Raw genomic sequence first — 26012 nt, forward strand, 5'->3', positions numbered from 1 at the left:
TGCTGATTCAACGCATATTCTTCCAAAACAGAGTCACTCCTATTATAGGCTATGTTGATCTGGTTCTTCGAAACTGGAGCATTAATATCAACATCAAATAAGATATTTTGCATAACATCAGAGTAATCTACACTGTTGTAAATGACAACACCCCCTCCCTTGTCTGGCTTCATGATATGGATGGTAGAGTCAGGCCTAAGCTTGTCTAATAACTTGACCTCATCCTTAGATAACTTGGACCAAAATCTCTTTTTCCTGAATATACCCTGTAAATGTCCTCGGTAACTGCCTTTTCAAAAACATTAACAAAAGGGTACGGGGAGGGGTAAAAGTACTACTTCTCCTATTGTTGTAGCCGTTGCCTGTGGGGTACTTATTCCTATGTTTATTCACATCTGAAAATAAAATATTGAAATTAAGCTTTCTTGTGTATAATTTAAATTCAATTAAACTGCCAACTATGTCAACCTTTCTTGTGTGCACAAATTTAAATCTCTTTAAAAATAATGAAAAATGTTCATTAGTAATGTTCTTGTTGGTATAATTATAGATAGTGAATCCATCGAAAGTATTCACAACGGAATTACAATTAGGGGATATTTCCTGTAATGTCCCTCTCTGAATAAACCCGTCCCCTCCCGAGGTGTGTCATCCTGTCTGTGTACTGGTATCCTCTCTGAAAATTCCAGTTTGCTGCTTTCTCCAAGCGTGTGTAATGCCAAAAATCCTGCCCATCAATCCTGTAATAACTTTCATTATAAGAATTGTACTCGTCACCTTCCTCACAGTTATCAACATTAAATCTACCAAATCTACTGTAAACCCTACCTTGGTTGACACACTGTTGAAAAGAAGTCAGTTTGTGAGTAGGATATACAACCTTTTCAGGGGTTCCTATTACATGAACAATCTTTTAAAAGTTCGAATGTCATATGGTCGACACCATATGATCGAACTTTGAAAACTTCGAAGGTTAAATGTAATGGTGCCTTACGGTGCAGAATGGGAGAATTTCCCTTTTCTGCACTGAAGTGCAATCTCGGAGTTGGTATATTTAAGTAGGGGGGTGTGGGGGGTGCAGTGGGGCTTGTCCCCCTGCTCGGAGCATTAAGATAAGTTTTATTTATTTTTTTTTTTTGATGTTTTATTATATATTCGAAGTTTCAAACTTCGATCATATGTTGTCAAACATATGGGATTCGAAGTTTTGAAACTTCAGATATATAATATAGACCCCCTTTTCAGCACATTGTTTAAAGTCCCTATCTAACTTTCTTTTCTTTTTCATATAGAGACTGTTACGCCTTCTATCAATTTTGTTCAAAACCTTGTGGTACAGACCTTTATACTCATCAAATACCAAGTCATTAATAATTTTATGATGCAAATTTTCTACCTCATGGCACAGAGTATCACTATATGTTTCCTTTTAGAAAATTACCTTATCCAAAAGCTCCAGAACACATTTATCAAAAAACTAATAAAATCTTAAACCATGGCATCATCATATATTAAACTAAAAGGAAACTTAAACAAGCGTAAACCCTGAGGTACAATGTGGTGTTTAACACATTCTTTTAAATATAAGATCTCAATTTGTAAACTTTTATACTTAAAAAAAACATTTCTCTAACTAGTAAATCATTTCCTTCAGGAAAGAAAAAGAAGTAACTTCACTAAATTCAGAGCGTTCATTGTTAGAAGTGTCACTATCACTAAAAATATATAATTTTACTTAAAAGTTTATTAAAACCATTAACATTGTTGGAATATGCATGTTCTGAATCTGATTTGCCAGCAACAATACATGAAAAAGAATTAGGCCTGACATCAGACTTCAGTCTGCTTCTTTGTTCGCAGTGGTTAACAGTATCTGTTAACTCAGTGTTGGAACATTTGATTTATCGGTGTCTGCATACTACAGCAAACGAAGGACCATCCTCACTATTAATATCCCCAAAAGGGGAGCATCAGCTGCCCTTAGTTCCATCGCTCACAATGAAGCTGTTGTCTTTACTCCTACCATTGTTCGTGCCTCTCCCAGAAAGTTGAATGGCTCCATAAAGTATGGAAGCTGAAGAGGAATAGAAACCTGTGGGAGAAACATCCTGAGAAGGAGAACCAGAGCCCGCATGCCTTCTTTTGGCTCCTTGATGATCAACTTGAGAAAATATCGCCAAACTGAAAAAACAACTACTAAAAACTAAAATAAGCAATAGCAAAGACTAAGCAAATGGAAGTTTAATAAAAATAGCGCTTTCGTAAAGTTCAATGACTATACTTCTTAAGACAAAAAACAATCAATTGACAAAGCGAATAAATAGTAATCATAAATCACATGACCCTATATTATATCACATGACATAAAATCTTTCATTGATTCCATTCGGTACTCCAACTTTACGAAAGCGCTAATTTTATTAAATTTCCGTTTGCTTAGTCTCTGCCAGTGCTTGTTTTAGTTTTTTAGAATTTGAGAAAATATGTAAATAAGGCAAGTAAGTTCACATTTGAGGGAAACCACAGTCTCCTTTAGTTATAGCACTTCACTGGCATTTACAGGAGTAGAGAAAAGCTCAAAATTGTCTAAAGTGTCTATTAACAGCTCTCAAACATTACTACCAAAACAGAGATCATCGCATAATGGTAAAACTTGTCAGGTTTGAACTATAAAACCAACACGAAGGTAAAAAATGCCCTTGGTAAAATGTCTCAGCAAAAATTTTAACAGGTAAGAGAAATTATTCTACATCATCAATTTTGGTGGGGTGGGGCTGCACACACACATCCCTGTTGCTGTAGTAGTTTCACTTTGCAGGTTTCACAGCTTTAAGGAAAAATACTTGGCTTTCCAGAGAGAAACTTGCATATATTCTTTTCTCCAAAGTTGTGCAAAACAATATTTCATTATTTATGTAGCAAGTAGTGGGTTGCATTCCCTCTCATGGATGGTGCAAGATGGTTTCCCCTTACCAACAATACTTGATATTACCATTTTACTCTGTGAAAGATATCTTATCATTTCACAAGCTAATGTTGGTAGTTTTAACTTTATATTAACTTAAGTACTGTGGTTGAGATGTCTGCAAATTCATCTAAATCTGATGAGATATTTAGCAGTACAACATGCATGACTGTCAAACAAAATCAAACAACCACAATGGGTAAAAGCTGGTCAATTACAGCGCAAAGATAAAATAAAAATAAAAATAATCAAAGGCCAGCTAATACAGCCTGGAAACAATGAGAAATTTTATTAGCAAGGTAAACACTTTCATGCCTATAGGGCACTTCATCAGACCTTTAACACCACCAGAGAATACAAAATATTTAAATAGTAAATTAATAAATGAGTGTATGTGATTTCAGTGTAGGTCTTAAGGTGACAACATCATTCAAACCTAAGCCTTTATCAGCCTGTAATTCTAAGATCTATTTTATCTCTATACATTCAGTATAATTAATTACATTGCCACCTCTTAAACTAACATGAAACAGCTGTAAAACTAAAAACACAAAGGTGTGATGACTACCTGCTATATGTATATGCTTAGCTAATGCATTCTGCAGGTTCCCTCTTCTAATTCTGTATGTGTTGACTTATACATTCTCTTAGTGTATGATTAGATGTTAATTTTAACTTTATATCATTTTAATTACAATGGTTGAGATGTCTGCAAATTTGTCTAATTCTGATGAGATATTTAACAGCACAACATGCACGGAACTGTCATTCTGTTTTCTTTCGTGTAATTAAATGCAAACCTCTATGTGCAAAAATGCTGTGAATGATTGGTGCATAATTACAACTGATTTAATCGCTTATATACTGCTTATTTCTCTTCTGCACTGGAGTACTGTTAACAAAAACAATGATTTTTTTCAGCTCATCTTTTATTAGCATGTGAATCATTGTTAAGTGGTTTCAGCATTCTTTGCTGACCACCGTGCAGCAGGACAGACAAAATGAATGATTAGCAGACAAAGACTGTTTGGCCAACATAGCCTGCAAGTTTTATCATATACTGACTAATGTGTGGTTCTGAGTGACACAATGGGCCCAGTTACAAAAGACTTGCTCTTATTGTAAGTGACCACTTACACTGAGAACAGTCCTATGATGTGGGAGGAAACCCACATGACCACAGGGAGGACATGCAGACTCCACACAGAAGGCACCCCAGCCGAGGATCGAACAAGAGAACCTCTTGCTGTGAGGTAGTAATGCTAACCACTGCACTACTGCAGCTGCCCACCAAATACTATGCCAATAATTAATTCAATAAAGGATATGTCTATTTATCACCATTCACTGTTTTTCTCCTTAATGCATGAAACTGTTTTACACAGCTTTATCTTGGAATCAAACAAACCCTTAATCAAGGAATCAAGGAAAGCAGAAAAATTATGTTTGTCTTAAAGGCCAGAGACTTTAAATTGTATGATCATTACTGCAGCATTGCATTTATTAATGTAAATTACTAATTGTGATGCAGTTTACTTATTTATTTGTCTTAACTGTCCAATGGGGTGGTGCAATGTACTTGTCTCAGCCAACAAAACACAACAGTAGGTAATAGTCATACATGTAAGCAACTGATGCATTTAGTGAAACAGAAGAAGGAGATGCATACAGTGATAGTTTGGATTTTACAGAATATTCAAGAAGAGCTAAGCCAAAGTCAGCAAACATATCAAACTTAGCAATGATACATGCTTGATAAATGGATTACACAATGTTATTAAGGACATACTTCAACATAACTATGTCAATTATGTGCCTTATAAATAGAGTTTAGGCATTAAATGCTACATGTTGAGAATTCTTCTTATGCAGCTCTTAGCAAACAGATAATTATGGTTGCACTATTTAGATGCTAACAATATATTCAGTCATTAAAATATGGATACCTAACCACAATCTCATTAAACTTTCTTGCACCATCCTTAGCCTGTGCCATTTCTAGAAACACAGCCCTGCAACATCAGTGAAGTGATAGATACAGACTTGTGGTATGACAAGGGTCTACTGTATCACAAGCAAGTAGTGGTGCAACTTCTGTGGAATATGGAACAGGGAATTGTTCCTGGGCAACATGGGGAGGGTCTCTATTGTGCAATGTTAAACCAGTTATGCTAGATTAATGCACTGATATGCATTGCTTAAAAAAGCACTCGTGCGTAATAACTGTGAAAGCTGCATGGCCAACACTGTTTGCTAACAATGAGATATTACATAATAGGGCATACAGAACATTGCATGATGACTTTAAGAATCAATCAGGAGTTGCTTAAAAAGACTGAAAAAAGAGAATAAAAAGGCAGTTTACAAAAGGACAGTGACTGGATATTTATATAGCTCCCAAGTATGCAATGCTATTGACAGTCAAAAAATCAATTACTAGAAAGTGAATGTCAAAATCTAAATCAACTGTAACTGAAATGCTGAATATTGTAAAGGAGATTAAGGAACTGAAGGTGGGATCATCAGAAAATGGAAGGGCAAATTAGAAATAAATGGAATTTGTGGGAACAATACATGATAATGCATGAAAATGCTGCAATGGTTTCTCTTTACATTAATGTATGTCTCCCTAGGTCATTGTTAAAATGTGAATATTTAATAAAGTTGTAAAAATGGAACATAACACAATGTATGATACAAGATACGACAACAATACCTGCAGGTCAATGGTACAGGTCATGGGTAACCAGGGTACTATGACTGACATTTGGAGAAGTGTCATGGTAGGAATTTATATACAAAAAGGCTGTTCCAGACAGTAACAATGGACTTCGGTGATGGCACAGGGGCACTGATAATTTAAAGTAAAGTTGGGTAGGAAGGAAAAGGCACCAGTAATTTGTAGTGCACTTGGAGTAAGGGCCAAGAGCTGTGATGATTAACTGTAAATAAGATGGAAGAAAGAAAAAGATACTGATGGCTTGTATGGCTCAGGCTCTGGATTGCATTGCATAAGTGGAAATTCCTTAAGATTCCAAGAGCAGGATAAGTTATTTCTTACACTTATTTCTTACACTTATTTCACTGAACTGCACTTCTGAAACACTTATAATTGTGCTATACAGTTGATATACATTTTTGTATTTAGTAAAGTATTTTTACTTTTGTTTCATACTGTGCATTAACTGTATACTGTTTTAACATTACTTTTTTCATACTGAGAGTTGTATTTTCTGTTTGTGAGTGCTCTATCCGACCTTTTCTGGTGCATTTTTGATAATGTCTGTTTTGCAGTAAAGCATTTCTGAGTCTGTCTCCTCTTCTGTTTTAAACCCATTGGGTGGCTTTGCAGTTCCCTCATCATACTGTATATGTGATCTGTGACACAGTCTCTCCCCTCATTAGTTCAGTCAATCACTCAATCTAATAGAGTGAAGGTTGAATTAACTTCTGTTCTTAACTTTTCATTTGCAACTAGCCAGCTTTTTAGTTTTAGCATGTGTCTTTGAGCTCAGCATTTGTTCAGAACTCAACAAATTACTCTATTCAGGCATGTCTAAAGTACCCCCAACACAACCCAAATACAACACTCTAGTCATAGGTGACTCTATAGTCAGGCACACTGATGTCCCACTCACCAGGCTAAACAAGGAGAAGGTTACTGTCAGATGCCTGTCAGGTGCCAGGATCCGCCACATAACCCCATGTCAGTACAAACATGACTCTGTCATTGTCCATGTTAGTGTGAATTTCTTGTAGACCAGGCAGGTATGACCCTAGCCCTGAGTAGCATCCTGCCATCACCCAGAATGATACCACAGTACAAGGACAAAATGATTGACTTTAAAAATTGGCTAAGCTTCTGGTGTCATTCTAAGAAAATCCAGTAGCTGTCTGCCTGGGATGACATGATCGACAGACCATGCTGCTTTGCCAGAGATGGCCTGCACCTGCCCCTATAGTGTCTTTTTTAGACAAGGTTCAAATGACAAATTCACCACTGTAACAGGTACAAGCAAGCAAAATCTGAGGGCAATGCTACTCAATGCTAGAAGTCTAAACCTCAAAATGCACTCACTCGAGGCAATCCTTAAAATGGAGAACATTGACAGCTGTGCAGTGACAGAGACCTGGTTCAAAGTTTCAGAGAGCACCCTTGCATTACCAGGCTATAATTCAGTGTCCATATTCATTAAGGTTATTCACACCTCCAAGCTAGTTGCTCAGCATAATGCATCCGAGATTATCCAAGTTCAACTAACTCTGGGCAAAACTGCAATCCAGATTGTATTTCTTGATACACTGGAAAATATTCCCTACCATTAACTGGGAAAACTACTCATGTACTTTCTGAAATCATCAATTCCAACACCTTGGATCAACTTATCCACACCCCACCAGGGGCAGCAATATGCTAATCTCCAAAGCCAACTTCACGCTTCTTAAGACAGAAGTGGCAAACTTCATGACACCCATGCAGATGGACAACAGAAGTGCATGGATCATGCTATCCCTAACAGAGCCAAGATGCTATCCTGCAAAAAAAGAAAGCCAATCTGGTGGTCTTCTGCCATAAACAAACTCTACAACAGAAGAAAGAAACTGTTGCAAGGTGATCCCCGGGGCGAATTTCCTATTTCCCATCCGATCATCAAGGTTTTTCTTGAAGAGTGCTAATTAGGAGGAGCTTTTGATATAAATAGTAGTAGTTATATTCAGAGTATATGTTCCGTTTATTGTGGTGACAAGGTTTAGCATCTGTTTGAGGCCTGAAATCCTCTTTGTGAGGTATTTCTGCAGCCTTTCCAGTTGTTGTAGATGTCTTGTGAGGTACATACCAAAAGGGGCATTGTAGTCTATAATGGGTCTAATGAGTGATGAGTAGAGGGGAACAATGACCTCTTTTTTTCTGGATGAGAAACCTTTTGTGATGAGGTGTGCCACACAGAAGGACTACTGCGGCGATGTGATTATCAAAGGAGAGACTACTGTCCACCTGTGTCACAAGGTCTCTTATCACACTTTTGGTGTTAAGTATACTACCGCCTATGTTGTAGTTCATGGGTACAGAGTTTTTACCAAAGGGGATGACAATGCACTTTTTGGCATTGAGCTTGAGGCCATGGCTTTGAAACCAGGCATCTGTCCCTATGAGGCCCTTTTGTAGGATGTCCACATCATTAGGAGTTTCGATTATGGCTCCTAGTTTGCAGTCATCTGCGAACTTCATTAGCCAAAGACCTTCTGTGTTAGCCTGTACTTCAAAGTAGTAGATACCAAACAGGAGAGGACCCAGGACTGAACCCTGTGGTACTCCACTTGTCACTGGTCTGAAGTCGGATTTAGAGTCTGCTACATTCACAGTGTGGGCTCTGTCACTGAGCCAGTTGACAACCCATCTTGTGACATAGGGATTTATACCTAGTTTAGTGAGTTTATCTATAATTCCAGAAAAGGGGATGGTGTTGAAAGCCTTGGCAAGATCTAGATAGGCTGTGTGACCCACCTTACCCTTGTCTAAGGCTTTGGTGACTGCTTCAAAGAAGTCTATCAGGTTTAGGACACATGATCTGCCTTTTACAAACCCGAACTGGGTGGGGTCCAGAGTTTGGAGATTACCAATGTCTTTGTTTATAAGTTCCATGATGATACGTTCCATGGCCTTGCAGACCAGGCTCATCAGGCTAATGGGGTGGTAGTTCCCGGGGTCCGTGGTGGCACCCGCCTTGTGGAGTGGGATAACTGTCACTGTGCGCCATTCAGCAGGCACAAAGCCTGAGGTGAGGCTATGATTGAACATGGTACTTAGGTGGGGTGCCAGTTTGTTCTGTAGTTCATGTAGAACGCAGCCTGGGATGTTGTCTGGTCCCATGGATGCTGTGTTCTTGGCTTTGGAGAGTGTGGTTTTTACCTGTGCAGCTGTGATTACAGGAACTTTGCATTCTTCCGGTATAGAGATGGGCTCTTTAGGAGGTGAGAGGGGGGGTAAAGTTAGCACTGAACCTATTTGCCAGGATGTTGGCAATATCAGTTGTGTCTGTGTATTTAGTGCCATTGTGCTGTAACTCAGAGCAGATCTGAGTGTTGCCATTGAGATTCTTGACATAGCTATAGAATGCTTTGTGGTTGTCTTTAGAATCAGTGGCAATTTTGTTTTCATAACTAGCTTTGGAGGATTTTATCAGGGATTGCAGCTTCTTACTGAGGCTGACCAGGGAGCTCCTCCACTCATGGGATTTTACTCTCTTTTGCAACAGTTTCTTCCTTCTGTTTTACAGTTTGTTTATGGCAGGGGACCACCAGATTGGCTTCCATTTTTTGGAGGATAGCATCTTGATTCTGTTTGGGATAGCATGATCCATGCACTCATGTAAGTGCTTATAAAGTGCAACTGTGTAGGATTCAGTAGTCGTAAGTGTATTGTCCATCTGCATGGGTGTCATGAAGTTCATCACTTCTGTCTTAAGAAACATGAAGTTGGCTTTGGAGAAATTTTTTACCATGGTTTCCTTAATGGGGGGTGGGGGCAGGATGTGGATATCTAGGGTAATTAGCTTATGGTCAGATCAGACCAATGAGGTGTTGACTTCAGGTGTGGAACACCGGTCACTCATGTTGGTAATGACTAGATCTAGGATATTGTTGCCCCTGGTGGGGGTGTGGATAAGTTGATCCAGGGCATTGGAGTTTATGAATTCCAGAAAGCATTAAGCGAAGGAGTTGGTACATGATTAGTTTCCCCATTAATGATGGAGTAGTTGAAATTGCCCATTATTAGGGTGTTTGGTTGAACCCTAATATTTTCCAGTACATCAAGAAAAGAGGAGCGGGAATCCTGGGGCATGGTGGGTGATCTGTAGCAAGCTACGATTTGGATTGCAATTTTGCCCAGAGTTAGTTGCACTTGGATAACCTTGGATGCATTATGCTGAGCAACTAGCCTGGAGGTATGGATATCCTTAATGAATATGGACACACCTCCGCCTTTGGTGTTCCAGTCCAGGTTACATGGCCAAAAAATGTGGTATGAGTTATAGCCTGGTAGTGCAGGGGTGCTCTCTGGAGTCTTGAACCAGGTCTCAGTCACTGCACAGATATTGATGTTCTCCATTTTAAGGAGTGCCTCGAGTGAATGCATCTTGAGATTTAGACTTCTAGCATTGAGTAGCATCACCCTCAGTTTTTGCTTGCCTATTTCTGTTACGGTGGTGAATTTGTCATTTGACCCTTGCCTAAAAAAGGCACTATAGGGGCGGCAAGAACCTTTGCCAGTATCCAGAATCTCAGGGGTGACAGGTGCAGGCCATCTCTAGCAAAGCATCGTGGTCAGTTGACCATGTCATCCCAGGCAGATAGATACTGGATCCCTTTAGAATGGCACCAGAAGCTTAGCCAATTGTGGGTCAATAATTTTGTCCTTGTACTGCGGCATCATTCTAGGTGATGGCAGAATGCTACTCAGGGCTAGGGTCACACCTGCCTGGGCCACAAGATTGGAGAGCTCTTCCATGTCTCTTTTCATGTAGTCCAGGGTGGTACGTCTCAGGTCGTTCACACCAACATGGACAATGGCAGAGTCATATTTGTACTTGTTGTGGAGTGATCTGAGTGCGTGGGTTATGTGACAGATCCTGGCACCCGACAGGCAGCTGACAGTAACCTTCTCCTTTTTAGCCTGGTGAGTGGGACATCAGTGTGCCTGACTATAGAGTCACTTATGACTAGTGTGTTGGGTATGTTGTTTTGCCTTATTGGCTGTGGTTGAGTGGCACACTGAGTCTGCGGGCTATCTGTCATTTAGGTTGTGTTGGGGGGGAGGTTGCTTGCATTTCTGCTTTGGAGGTCTCTGTTGCTTGAGCAGATTATTATTGAGAGCCTCCGGCAATGTTTTTGTGTTTCTATATGTGCATTTTGGTGGTGTAGATTTAGTGAGACTAAGGAGGAGTGTGGTGTGGTGCAAGTGTTTACCTTCTCCTCTGACTGTCAAGTTCAGTCTTGATTGGAGAGAGCTTTACCTCCAGTTTGGCTAGATAAGTGCATCTCTCAGAGGTTGTAGTGTTGGGTGGTAGGAGGAGAGGGTTGTCTGTGTACATGAGGCAATTTCTACATTGCCCCAAGATGCCCAGATTCATCAGATAGACAGGAGAGAACACTGGGAGCTGACCCTTGGACATGCCTGAATAAAAAACTATTTCCCTCTAGATAAGTGAAGAAAGTGAGTACAAGAGCTGTTTTTCTCTAAGCAAGTGAGGAAAGTAAGTAGCAAAACTGTTTTCCTCTAGGTAATTTGGAAGGTTGAGTGCTGTAGTAATTAGTAGGATATTTAGTGCTTACAAGTTCTGACCAAGTGCTAATCATGAATAAGCAAATTCAAGTGCTAAAACTAAGAATCTGTAGCTGGACTAAACTAGTTACAGGAAAGGGGGGAAACAAGTCCAAATGTGGGCTTTTAAATCAGAAAGTGAGAGAGATGGAAAAACTGCCCAAACGGCCAATAACTACAATTCCTGAGCCAGAACCACTCCTTATGTGGTAGATAGGTTACCTAGTGCTTACCACTCCCACTGATAAGCTAGAAGGCTTCCCTCCAACACAGAAAGCCTGGGGGGCTCAGAAGCTTATATACAGTCCTGGATACAGCAAATCTGAACACTAGTTACAGGAAAGGTATGTATATATATATATATATATATATATATATATATATATATATTTTTTTTTTTTTTTTTTAAATATATATATATATTCACTTTATAACCTCAAAATGCTGAAATATCGAATTTCAGTATCTCGAGACTATAAAACCGAATCCACAAAACACCGACAAACAAAAACCGCGAAACCACATAACCAAAAACACCGCACACACTACACTAAACATACAGCACAACACCCACATCACAACATAAACAAAAAAAAACACAGATACACAACTCACACACACATACGCAGGGGGGCAAGCACCCCTGCACCCCCCACCCCCCTACTTATATATACTAACTCCATGATCGCACAAACACAACACAAAAGCTCACTCACACACGCACATTCTCCAATCCCTCACACACACTCTAACTCCCACTCAAAACCCTTACAAAACACTCACTTACCTGACATAACACCTACATCCACACACGGCACCATGCACCACCAAAACACAAACCCGGACATTACGTAGCACAACTTCATAACCGCGAATTCGACATATATTCGAGATATGTGAAATTTGCGATTATGAACGTTCGCTATTTTTAACATTCAACTTTATAGCCTTGAGATACTGAAATTCGACATTTCAGTATTTTGATGTTATAAAGTGAACCTATATATATATATATATATATATATATATATATATATATATATATATATATATATACAGAAAAGTACCTAAAACAGCAGTAAAAACAATTCAAATGCAGTGCAAGCTAGCACACTTGAGTATGTAGCAATGTTAGACCAAACAGTTTAAAAAATGCAATTAAATTAAAAATGACTAAAAATAAGTGCAGAAGGAGTCTATTAGGTAGAATGAGGTAAAGAGATGGGACTGGAGGGAGTGTCCCAGATCAAATCTACAGTGGGGGTGGGCAACTGCAAAAGCCTCCAAATTTAAACAACCACACAAGAATAGGGAGGGTGGGTATAGGGAAAACCAACACCTTCAGCAGAGATCTGAAAATCTATACATTGAAGCAAAAATAACAGTGCACAACTCTGAAGTCAGCCAGCAATGATATAAAATTAGTTTTGTGGGTTAGTGGCCTTTTGTTGAACAAGGGGAAAAGCAGACATCATTGGGTGATGGTTAATAAGCCGGTGCAGGCTGATTTAGCATTGTGGTTGTCTTTTTGGAGCAGTTTAATGGAATGGATTTTGTCATGTGGATTGGATTGTTCAAGGGGATTTGTCATTGTTTATAGATGAGGCAGGAAGTATTGGGATGGGAAGCTTATTTTGGGGGGGGAATATTTGTGGCTCATTGGCCAAAGGATGGATGCATGATTGGAGAAGGGCTGTTGACTGTTTGGAGTTATGTTCAGTTTGGCTGGAGTTGAAGGCCTAGTAGGAGAAGTTCTGGGAGAAATGGGTTAATTTTCATTCAATCAATATGGCAGTGGTTCGAGCTCTGGTGCTGCCAGATGAAGTGTGTCAGGTTGGCTTGGAAAGATCAGATGCTTGGCATGGGATTCCTGGGTAGCTTTTAAAAGAAAGGGTATTGTATGGCATTGCAAGATTTTGTTAAATTTATGCTGCAGCTGTCTGAGGATGAAGGAGTTTGGTGGGAAGGAGTGTGTTGAAGTATTTGGTTCAGGTTTGGGAATAAAGTAAGGAGTCAGTCAGTCAGGGTAGACTTAGCTGCGATTAGTATATTAGCACAGGTGACAGAGTACGTGACTTTACTCTTGGACTGTAGTTCATATGTTGAAATGTTGGGGTAGAGTTGGTAGTATGAGGACTGACAGACGATGGCCATTGAGGTATTTATATGATAAGGAAATGGGATGTTGATGACAGGCATTCAGTCTGGTACAGAGAGGATGGAGTACACCTGAATGATTTTGGTTGGACCTCTTGAATGTACACTTAGGTTGGTTTTGGAAGGTTTGCTGAAGGTTTTAGAGTGAATGAGGGAGAGCAGACTGTCAGTGAAGAGAGGTAGGCTTGTCCCTCTTCTGTTCCCCCTCTGGTGTTGGATGTTTAATTCAATAATCTGGGGAATGAAAGTAAGAGATGGATCACTGCTTGATTAGTAAAAGAGAGTAGAGGTGAGGACGTGCTGTTTGATAAAGTAAGCAAGCTGAGGTGAGAACGTTGCTTATTGGGGTCTATATTAGAACACCAAATGTTCAAAATGTCGAGTGTTCTAATATCAAACAATTTCCTAGGGAAAAAATTTGCTGTTCCAAAACACATACACACAACACAAACACACCAAACAAACAGCAATCCACACACATACACCTAAACTCTTACATCTAGCCCTACACTAAACTATACATACACCACTAACTATCCTCTTACCTTAACCCAAACCCTAACCCTAAGGTCCATCACTATCGCACAGTCACCTCACCCGCACCCTAACCCTAACTCACCTACCCCGCCCTAACCCTCACGTCCACACAATCGCACATTTACCTGACCTGCGCCCTAACCCTAACTCACCTAACCCACCCTAACTCACGTCCACACAATCGCACACTTACCTGAACACGACCCATAACTTTCCACCACAGCACTGAAAATACCAAAGCAACAGAAACAAACAACCAAATTCTTTCCCTAGGAAACAATTTGGTTTTCTGTTTCTTAGATATTTTCAGCATTCGCTGAAAATGGGTTGATATTAGAACACTCAAAATTTTGAACGTTCGGTGTTCTAATATAGACCAGGGCTAGGGTGAGCAGGGTTATGCCCTAGTAAATGGTTAATGGATGTCAAGATGTGATCAATAAATTAAAATATTGCTCAATAAAGTTATGTTTAAGTTTAATAAAGATATTCAAATCTCATTTGGTTTGGTGTATTATTGAAAGGGACTGGGACAAATGCTTTCTCTAAGTGGTGTGTCGTTTTCTAAAAAGGAAATACCTTTCTTTTACCCATTAATAGCTTGCTTGCTGGTGATATGTGATTCATGTTCTTTTATCGTGACTGTAGAGCTATGTTTGACTTGTGATTTGCCATTTTATCATACTATCCTATAGCTGCAGCTGTTTTACTCTGCTAAACAAGTCTGTGGCTGTAAAGAGGGCATTAGTGGTCTGGTCTAAATTCCTGCTCAAAATAAATGCAATAATAAATAAATAAATGTCTTCAGTACAGAATGAACATATAGCAGGATATATCTGTAATGTTTATTGATCTTAATTTTTGTAACTGAAATTGCTTCTCCTACTTTCAGGATAGTTTAAATAATGTTATAAAAAGCAGGACTTACAATTATGTTGATATTTCTGTGTCCTGTTCCCAGATACCCTGTAAATACAGGCATACAGTCCATCATCTTCTTCTGTTGCGTTTAACATAAGTAGAATTATATTTGCGCTGTTTGCTTCTTCAATGAGTCGGTAATCTTCCAAACATACAGCACTTTGTGCTCCAGCTGCCCAGGTGCACAGAACCTGGTTGTATTCATTAACAATGATGATCTTAGAATTTCTCCTTTGGCAGCCAAAGTGAACTTTTCCTGTTAGGAATTTACGAAAGAAAAGAAAATACATGTCAGGCATTTGAGTATAAATTACCTGTGTTTTTTTTGAGACTGGAGCTATTCTTCCTAAAATTATATTGTAGACATTATAGACCAGGTTCTTTTCATGTTAAAACATTTTTCTGTCTTCCTTTATGATGACCTCTAATTTTCTTTAAGAATTCTGTTTTTCTTTTAATTCAGTTATCTACACTTTTTTGATTAGATGTCATTAGCTAGTATTTTTCTCTGTTGTCGAGCTACACAGACATGTCTCATCGCCAAGCAAAGATTTATATTTCTTTCAAAGAAGAGTTCCTGAGGCCTATGTGACCAGCTAGCTAACAAAATGTTAAATATAAACAAGCAAATAGTCATCAAATATTTTATATCTATACAACCAGCAATATTTTTATCAGTCTTTACAAGGTTCACAGCTATTTTTCAGCAGACATTGAATCTGTCTGACATAAAAGAAAGATAAACAGACAGCACCAAGGTTTCCAAGGCATGAGTTAGTGAGAGTGAGTAAGTGTGCACGTGCGTGCATGTGTGTGTGTGTGTGTGTGTGTGTGTGTGTGTGTGTGTGTGTGTGTGTGTGTGTGTGTGTGTGTGTGTGTGTGTGTGTGTGTGTGTGTGTGTGTGTGTGTGTGTGTGTGTGTGTGTGTGTGTGTGTGCGTATGCATGCAGTGTTTGTGAGCATCTTATAGAAGACCCGCTCCTGTCTGGGATTATTTTCTCTGTTGTTTGCCCATTGAGTGCCTGAAATAAATAAATGAATGAATGTGATTTTCTTGTAGTTCAGCCAAAGGAATGCATTAAGAATGAATAAGTGGTGAGTTGCCAAAAATCACAAAAACATGGTAGAGTGGCATGTATTTAGCCTAAGCTGTAACAGCCTTTGAAGTTTGTTAAATATTTTAAATGCAGGGGAAAACCCATGTGTGGCTGTTTTTGGAAAAGACCATATAAGAGCATTTGTAGTTTATAGCATAATTGCAATCCCATATTTTGCTGCAACACTAATTTAAACAGGACCCCATCAAGGATGTAACACATAATTCAGTGAATTTTTACGGCTCTTTGCAAATTAATAAAGATTCGGTCATACCTGAGTAATTCTACAGTCATAAATTTACTTTATTTTCTTTGTCTACTTTAAAACAGTGCATACAGTAATTCCTTTTACAGTACATAGAGTTATGCAAATATTTCCATCTATGTCTCATTTACAATAAAAGCTATCTGAAATGTTTAATTAGCAAAGAAATATTAATTTTTCAACCTAAAATTAAAAAGGAGAAGACAGGAAATGAGAAAACCTCATGGATTACAGGAGACACACATCATAGGACAGGTGAGTGCCAATAACTTGGCAGGTGGAACTACAGAAATGGCACAGAGAAGGGTAACAGAGGAGAACAGGATATACAGAGAGTTGGGGTATACAATGACCCTTTCAAAGGTGCTACTAGTGTGAAGTGTTTGAAAAGCAAAAATGTTATGGTCCAGTACTGTAAAACTTAACTCATAAAGCTATGTCAAGCAGAGATTTGGAATAATGGTTTAGTTGTGGGGAAGCATAGCAAACAGAGAATGTCTGTGGTACTGGTGAATTTCACTCATTCCAGACAGGGAAACCTTGCTAACAATTTGGAATAGAAGAGTATATCAGGGTGATATATTATTAAACTGAAGTTGCAGGGGTGTGAGCAGACTGTCAGGCCAAAAAAGGCAGCAGAAGAATTCAGATAAACAAAAGCAGCAACAGGCAGGAGGGTAAAGGAGTCATCAGGAAAATGAAAAGATGCAAGGGGTAAGAACCGCTGTAAAACAATTGTGATGCAGGGTATGAGTCAAAAGTTATGCACATCTGAAAGTTAATATGATTTGGTCTCAAATGTAAAACTATGTAAGCGTCTTGTCTTTCTGCCAAGTTAAGAATATCATCAGTACACTCCATGTGGTGCGTATCTATATTATCATGGTCCCTCTCCTAAGAAATCAATAACTCTGACATCATTTATTCCTGCATCTTACAAAAATCAAAATCTCAAACTTTTCCACCACTGAATGGCTTCTGCGTCATTGTCAACTGTTTGCAGAATTACATAGATGAAATCTGACTGTTCACTAAGCTTAATACTAACTTAAATTCCTCTCCATCTCTTACATCCTTTCCCAGTGAAGCGCTTAAGTTCATTTTTAAAAACTTGTAGTTAACCTTTCAACATAGTGAGTAAACACACTGGATATCTACTATGCCGCTACAAGCTCCAACCTGCTGACTCCTTTTCATCTCATCAACCATTCAAGAAACTCCAGAATCATGCCTGAGTTCACTGTATCATTAAGTCAGGCTTTGCCATTCACAAAAATAGTGCACTGATGCATACATGCATATTGTAGCCTGCCTTGTATACCTGTGCCACTACTCTGATTCATAGGTTCATACCAGGCTAACTGCCCTTGCGAGCCATTGGAAGCCTAGCCAATTATCCCTTGTGAGACTCAAACCCTGCACCTTGTGTTTGTAAGGCAAACACCTTAACCATTAGGCCATCCTCCCAACCCTATGAACACATATCAGGGTACTGGGAGCTGTAAGCCCATTTTCTTGAATGTCTGACAAGACTGCCTAGTACAGCATGGTGTGCTCAGTATGCCTATGCTTACAGTACAGACTGCGCTGAGTAATTTTACTTTCTGAACTGGCAGCATTAAGCAGGCAATAATGCCTTCCAGGTTAGGTGTCATAGAGATATAACAGACCAGCCTAGAGTGCAAGATTTCATAAACTTACCATAGCTTACTTACCAACTATCAAAAATCATCCACCATGATTTTTGGACTCAAAATCTACTTTCTGGTATCCTTTCCCCTAATGTAGTTGACTCCTGGATATATCATTTACCTGTGGCAATTCCGTATAAATACTTATTTATCGGTCTTAACCAAAAGATAAGGTATTAAAACAATTACAATGTACCTGTAAATTCTCACAGCTATAGTTTTATGAAGCTAAAAAATATAGAGATTAATATTTTTATACCTAAACATGAATAATGCTTGTCTACATACCCTCTCAAATCTGCTCACAGTGGTTATCTATTATAATTCAAAGACCTGTAACTGTTAGTCCAGGAATTAAGGAAACATAAAATGAAACTACAAGAAAACAACACATCTTAAACCTTGCTCTTAACCTTTAATGCTGCTTTTTTCAAGGGGCAATCTTTCTGTTCCCTTCAACTTTCAGTTTCATAGGCAATTACTAGGTTAATAACCCCAGGGAGGCCTTTTTAATCATAGCCATGCTTCCCAAGTTGAAAATCAAACATCATAACTTGTGTTTGTAAGGAAAGCACCTTAAGCATTATGCCAAACCCCAACCCCAACCACAAAGTGTGTATATAAGTACTAGGCTAGCTGTTCTTTTGGACAATTTGAATCCTAGCCCATTTCTTACAGGGGTGAGAATAAAATCCTGTACTTTGTGTTTGTGAGGAAAACAACTTAACCATTATACCAAGCTTGCAGGGCTGCAGCTCCCATGCCCCTACTACTACTTATATATGTTAACTCTGCGATTACTGTGTCTGAGAGAAGGGGGGAATACTTTGAGCTGCAACAATCTCAGAATTAATATATTTAAAGTCCCTTTTCCCACAATCAGCCTCACTTTTCCAGGACTCACAGCTATAAACCTCAAAATTTAAAATGACTAACATAACACTTCAGCATTGCAGTCTGCCTCCAACAATGTTGCTTCATCACTCTATTAACCATAAGGAAAACCAGTGCAATGTAATGCAGAAAGTAAATTGGTTACCTAACTCTGTTAGAACCATGTTCCAACTAAATTCCCCTCACTTTTAAACTTCTCTTTAGCAAGTAGTGTCCATCACTTGCTCTAAACTACATTAAATATTGAAGCAGTGGATAGAACTTCTGCAGTGAATACAGCATATCTGGACCAGAGCAAGGCCTTTGACATTATTCCCTGTGCAGGCATTACTGACAGACTTGTAAATCAGAATGTAAATTCTTATGTTGTGCACTGAATAGCAAGCTGGTTGTCTGACAGAACTCATGTGGTTAGTCTCAGGTGAGACTTCTGCAGTGTACCACAGGGCTCAGTTTTGCCCTCTCCTTATTGGCATCTATTTCACAAAACATCAGCCCAGCTCTCCTGGGCAATAGTTATCTAAGTTTGTGGACAATTGTAAATTAGGTGTTATTATTCAGTCTTTTGCTGGCTCACAGTTGCTTCAACATGGGTTAAACCATGTTAGCAATTGATACAAGGACAACAGTCTCAAATTAAATGTGAAAAAATCTAGCACTGTTCATTTTAGTAAACCAAACATTTTAATAACAGCATTATCGAGGCACCAGTCCAACCACCAACGTTGAAGTTCCAAAAATACAGTCATTATTCGCTGAAGAAATAGAACTAAAACCAGACAAAACAAATTGTAAAAACCATTAGGTACTATTTTTGCCTGCAAACATTTGTCCAGATATCAACTTTCTACTTGTAAGGATTTGTATTTAACAATTAAATCATATAAAAAACAAAACATTTTCTTGGTATGTTCTGTCTTTGCTGGTTTCTTTCTCATAGTTTACTAGTGAAAAATTGCCATGTCTCAGCTGTACAGATAAATCTCGATTATTAAAGTCTTCAGAGTTATTAATGTTCTCATAGTTTTCATTTAAATGTTTAAAATTATTGTCATTGCGGTTAGAGTCACCTGGTAACATGCTCCAGTGGTTTCTGCATCTTAGGGACTTCTGGTTCATGTCTACTAATTTTTTGAAAAGCTTCCTGGTTGCCAGGCAACCGAGAAACATACTGGCTTGGTCTCATATCAGTATAATTAGTAGAGCCTAGATGTATAAGCTGTGTGAGTTCACCAGTTAGAACTCCAGTCTCCTTCCTCATCACTGCTATAGCCAAATTATTAGAATCATCTCTGCACCGAGTGCTGGTTTCTGGGTTTTCCATACTAAACCACAAATAAAAAATAATAAATGAAAACCAGTGCTGAAATCACACTAAGTGCCAAACTTGCAAACAGATTAATAACAGCACTATCGAAGCAGCACTCCGACCATCAACACTGAAGTTCCAAAAACACAGTTTTTATTCGCTGAAGAAACAGAACTAAACACAAAACAAATTGCAAAACCCATTAGGTACCATTTTCGCCTGTAAACATTTCTCCAGATACCAATTGTCTACTTGTAAGGATTTGTACTTAAAATTAAATCATATAAAAAACAATATTTTCCTGGTATGTTCTTTCTTTACTGGTTTCTTTCTCATAGTTTACTAGTAAAGAATTCCCATGTCTCAGCCATATAGATAAATATCCTTATTATATATATATATATATATTTGATCAGCTACACTGTCTTCTTCACTAGTTGACAAAAGGCTGTGCCCCCATATATTTGTGTCAGTGTTTGTGTGTATCCGTGTGTGCCCTACTTTCTCCACATTTTTATCACTTTTTGTTCTCAGCTTGAACTCCAGGAAAACAGTCTCTGTATATATATTTTTCTCATAATATGTTTATAAAATGCAATGCCTGCAAACATCTCAGTACACCTGTGATTATTTGTACTATTCTTCTTATGCTGCAAATGTTAACGACCTGTGTCCTTTTTCTGTTTTCTATTTTTGTAAAATGCTTCACATGTATATAGCTTTGTTTTGCATACACTGAATTTCTGTTTGGATGTAAGTATTTTTGAAGCTTTTCTCCCTGGGCCACTTCTGAAAAGGGTCTATATTATGTGATCAAACATTAAGGTAATCAAACACCTGAATGTCGACCCATAAATGTCGAACCCTTAAAACCACGAATGTCCATTTACGCAAATTTTTTTTGGGAAAAAATTTGCTTGGCTGTAGGAAACAAAACAAACCTTTAAACACTAATCAAGTGAGGGGGTTCACCCCCCACACCCCCAGACATGGGGGGCTGTTCCCCCCACACCCCCCTAACTAAATATACCAACTCCAAGATAGCTCTACATTGGGGAAAAGGGCAAATTACCAATGACGGCCGAGGGAAAAAATTTGTGTAAATGGCCATTCACAATTGTCAGAGTTCGACATTTATGGGTCAAAATGTAGGTGTTCAGTCACCTAAACATTCGATCACATAATATATATTCATAGAATCATACTAAGCAAACTCTCCTCTGGGCCATTTTAAGACTAGCCAATTACCCCATGTGAGAATCAAACCTTGCACCTTGTGTTTCTAAGGTAAGCACCTTAACTATTACACCAACCTCCCAGTAAACAGTCCCTGTAAGTCTTGAACCCAGGAGCCTGCACACTACAGCCAATGTGATTTATCACTAAGCCACCGCAGACCCACTGAAAAGAGGTTTTGTCAAATCCAGTCAGACGATCCCAGTAAACAAAGAGGGTACTTTTCCGTTATCGGGGCAACACTTTAAACGCGGTTGCTGAGCTTCGAATCCAGTGTTTTGTCATGTCTTTTAGATCTTGTGTAAAATTTAGAACTGACATCTCCTCCTTTAAATATTATCCAGTAAATATTTTATACACACCTGGTTAGATTAAGAGCAAAAAGACATGACAGGACACTGGATTCGGAGCTCAGCGACCGAGTTTAAAGTGTTGCTCCAATAATGGAAAACGTTACAGCAGGTCATCGAGCACTTTTTTTATCTGAAATTAAGTATATCACTTCCTACCACTCATTCAAAATCAAACTAAAAGGGCACTTCTTTTTTCTACAAGCTCACACACACACAGTTTAAACTTACTTACTGTGGTTTCAGATTACTGCTTCAACTAAACATTTATTTCATAACTCAATATGCTCTAATGGGTAACGACAGTCCCTGTCGGCACTGTGATAGTTAATCAGCTCATGAGTTTTGGACACATAACAGCTGCAGGAGATTTACACGAACACACTTTAAAGGTAGAGGCTTAATTTTTTGTAGGGCAAAGATCAGACATATTATTACTATGTTAAGAAAAAAGAAACCTACGTTTTTGGGATTTGGTTCATTTCTTATCTTTGATTTCTCTGTTTGGTACGCAGGAGGGAAATACTTTAAATGTGATTGTTGAGCTCAAATCCAGTGCCTTATCATGTCTTTTAACCAGGTGTGTGTAAAATTTAGAAATACCATCTTCTTTTTAAAATATTATTAAGTAAAATATTTTTTACACAAGTCTGGTTATATTAAGAGAGAAAAAAATACATGATAAGTAACTGGATTCGGAGCTCAACAACTGCGTTTAAAGTGTTGCCCCAATAACGGAAAAGTACCACAAAGAGAAATAAAATAAATACACTTTAGGTGTTTTTTTTTGTTTGTTTGTTTTTTTGTGGTGTTTTAATCACTGGTCTTTATACAGAGAAGTTTTAGTCAATTTCTATTGAAACATGACTGAACAACTCACAGCTCCTACTAAATTCTAATACTACAAAATAAATACATTTCACTCCAAAACAGTTATCTATCTCATAGGAATTCTTCACCACAAGCTCTATGAATAGTTCTAAGACTGAAATGGTAAATCAAACAAAACCTCCTTAATAGCCATTTAAAATTTGACCAACCCATATTTCAAGCTATAAAGAAACTGAATCAAAAATTTGGTTCCCTTTACAGCGTCAAAGTCTACTTCATCAGTACTACAAGAAAACAAATGGCAAATACATACTTACATACTGCCATCTCTTCTATCTGCAGCCCCCATTTTGGTCAATTTTCCACCCACACTGTATCAAAGCTTGAACAATGCTATAATACATTTGCCAGATTTACAGTCAGTCAACACCATAAATCACACCAGTGCATAACACTGAGGAAATTAAACTGGGTTGGACTCCCACAATACTTATTACTATCCCAATCTATTGCCATACATAAATCCATCTTTAAACCTGACAACTGTCCTGCTCTATCTAGTAGCATTCAGCCATACTTACCTGATAGAACCCAATGATCTAAAGGAAAATTATTGCTTACAATAGCAGAGTCCTAAAACAATGCTAGAGACTTTATCTATCCTAACAAAGTTGTTAATACATGGCACCTTATCCATTTAACACTTCGAACAACTCTAAATGCTAGTTCATTTTAAGAACATGTAAACAATCATCTAGCAGCTAAGTGGCTATGTTCTTGTATACATCTAGGATAACTTTTGCACCACGTTTATCAGTACATTAAATGATACTGACTAGGATAATTTCTGCACTGTCTTTAAGATTGCATCCATGATGCTAAATGATAAAATCCCCTATAGAGTATAAGTATGGACAACTACATCTATACCACATCTCCATGTCAACTACTGTCTCTACTTTACCTTTTCATCACCTCCCTCTATCCTTTATAATTTACATTTTGCTAAATGATCTACTAAGATCTCTTCTCCAACAATGGATCTGTCTTGGTTTTCCAGCTTTTACTCCAGAAAACATTAAGTGTGTGTGTGTGTGTGTGTGTGTGTGTGTGTGTGTGTGTGTGTGTGTGTGTGTGTGTGTGTGTGTGTGTGTGTGTGTGTGTGTTTATATAAATATGGATATAGATATAAGTGGGATCCTAAATATTGATCAACAGTACAAAAATGTTGATCTCAAAATCACTGATGTCAACTCATTGACTGCAAAGAACATTTATCCACAAAGGATTAAAAAATAAATAAAACAAATGTGCAAGTCCCACTGCACCACCCACATCCTTGCTAAGTATATATTCCAACTCTGAGATATACACTACAATGGGAAAAGGGCATACTTCTCCAGTCCCCACTACATTTCCATCTATTCACATAAAAACCTATCGATCAGCTGCACTGCTCCCTCCCCTGTCAATGAAAATACTCATTGGTGTTTCATACACTCCCTACAGGTTATGGCATACTAAGAGTAGACCAGCTAAACAAGAAAGGAGGCAGTGTAGCTATAATATTTAAACAGCATCTAAACATCCAGATCTTAAAATCATCAGCTCCACAAATAGGCAATGAAGAAATAATATATACCAACCTCAAAATAAACCAAAACAAAACCATCAACATAATTGGATGCTACTTGCCACATGGCCAAAACATCCCTCCACTAGAAAACCTCCTCAGCTGGTCTACCCACCATCTCCCCCAAGAAACTATCATTTTAGGTTATTTCAGTATTGACTGGCAATCCTGTTCTGGCAACCATCCAACCCATCATGTAAACCTTCATGGCTTCACCCAACTAATCCAGTCGCCAACCAGGATAAATAAAAACTCCATCAAGCACACTATCCTGGATTGGATATTAGTCAGTAAGAGCCCCCAGTCATATATAACAGGCTGCTTATCAGATAGCCTCAGTGATCACTCCCCAACATTCCTACTGAAAAAATACCTATACCAAGCTAAACCTGTCATCTACCGTCAGATACGTAAAAAAATAAACTTTAACCCATTCACATTCATCTCATCCCTCAAAGAATGTAACTGGCATCCTCTAAAGTACCTCAGTCTTGATGACGCAGTTGCATTTTTTAATACTACCTTCCTGAGCATCCTTCATTACCATGCCCCCATAAGACTTTCCAGAATCAAAGCACAACTCTCCCCAGGGCTACAGAAAACCACTAAGTCAGAAATGAAAAACAGGGATAAAGCCTGGGAGCACTGGCGCAAAACCAAGACCCCCTCAACTAGACAGAAATTCCTAAAACTATGCAATAGAGTCAAAAAGCTAATAAAACAGGACAAATTCCAATACTACCAGTCTGCCCTAGACTCCTCCGAACACAGCCCCAAACAATTCTGGTCCTCCATAAACTCCATCCTCCACCCAGGTAAAGTCAGTACCCCTCCTCCTAACATCCTTCACTCCTCAGAAAATATTGTTACCTCATTCAACACAAACCATACTATCACTAGCTAAACAACACAACCCCCCTCCCCTCCAACACACATATTCAACTGCTAATCTCCCCACTGCCTTCTCTTTTTCTCCTGTACCTACCTCCAACATAAAAAAAACTCTTAACTAAACTTAAACCCACCAAATTAGCAGCAGACAACCTCCCAAGTGAATACCTACAAATCGCAGCTGATGCTCTGGCCTTCCCAGTATCCATCTTGATTAACCGATCTCTGTCAGAAAGTTATGTTCCCACACTGTGGAAAGTATCACATATAATTCCCCGCCACAAAGGCTGACCCTCTACAGAACTAACCAATTAACGCCCCATAGCTATTCTCTCTCCACTCTCCAAAATACTAGAGAGATGCATACACTCTCAGGTCTCAGACTACCTCCTTACTAACAACCTCCTTTCCAATACTCAGCATGGTTTCCAACCAAACCATAGCACCACCACTGCCTTACTCTCCTTTACTAACACTATCCTTCAGCATAAAAACAATGGCTATCTCTCCTCTGCTACTTTCCTAGACCTATCTAAAGCATTTGACATGGTCCCACACAAACAACTTATCTCTGTCCTCAATAACCTATCCTTCTCACAATCAGTCACCAACTGGTTTCAGAGTTACCTGTCTTACCGCCAACAATCCATTGTATGGCAGAATGACATATCTCCCCAACTACCTGTCTCCATAGGGGTTCCCCAAGGATCCATCCTTGGACCCCTACTCTTCTCTGTTTTCACAAATAATCTAGCCTCTGCCACCACACATGGCACACTCATACAATACGCAGATGACTCGACCATCACCTGCTCAGCCCAGTCCTTACCCAAACTGCAAAAAGTCACACAGGAAGCCTTTTCCTCTGTTGAAACTTGGTTATCTGATGCCCAATTAATACTCAACCCAAACA

At 38.7% G+C, this 26012-nt stretch overlaps 1 protein-coding gene across 5 annotated transcripts in view; it reads right to left on the reverse strand.

The window, feature by feature from the left end:
• Positions 1 to 26012, reverse strand: part of LOC122809153 — a 1026347-nt gene that overhangs the window by 325235 nt on the left and 675100 nt on the right. For all 5 annotated transcript variants that reach the window (XM_044080437.1, XM_044080436.1, XM_044080435.1 and 2 more), the window contains one exon: positions 14911 to 15159. In XM_044080437.1, coding sequence (XP_043936372.1) covers positions 14911 to 15159 — 249 coding nt within the window. The remainder of the gene's footprint in view (positions 1 to 14910; positions 15160 to 26012) is intronic.

This window comes from Protopterus annectens, chromosome 8.part0, assembly GCF_019279795.1.
Source record: "Protopterus annectens isolate FY-2018-M chromosome 8.part0, PAN1.0, whole genome shotgun sequence".
NCBI lineage: Eukaryota > Metazoa > Chordata > Ceratodontiformes > Protopteridae > Protopterus > Protopterus annectens.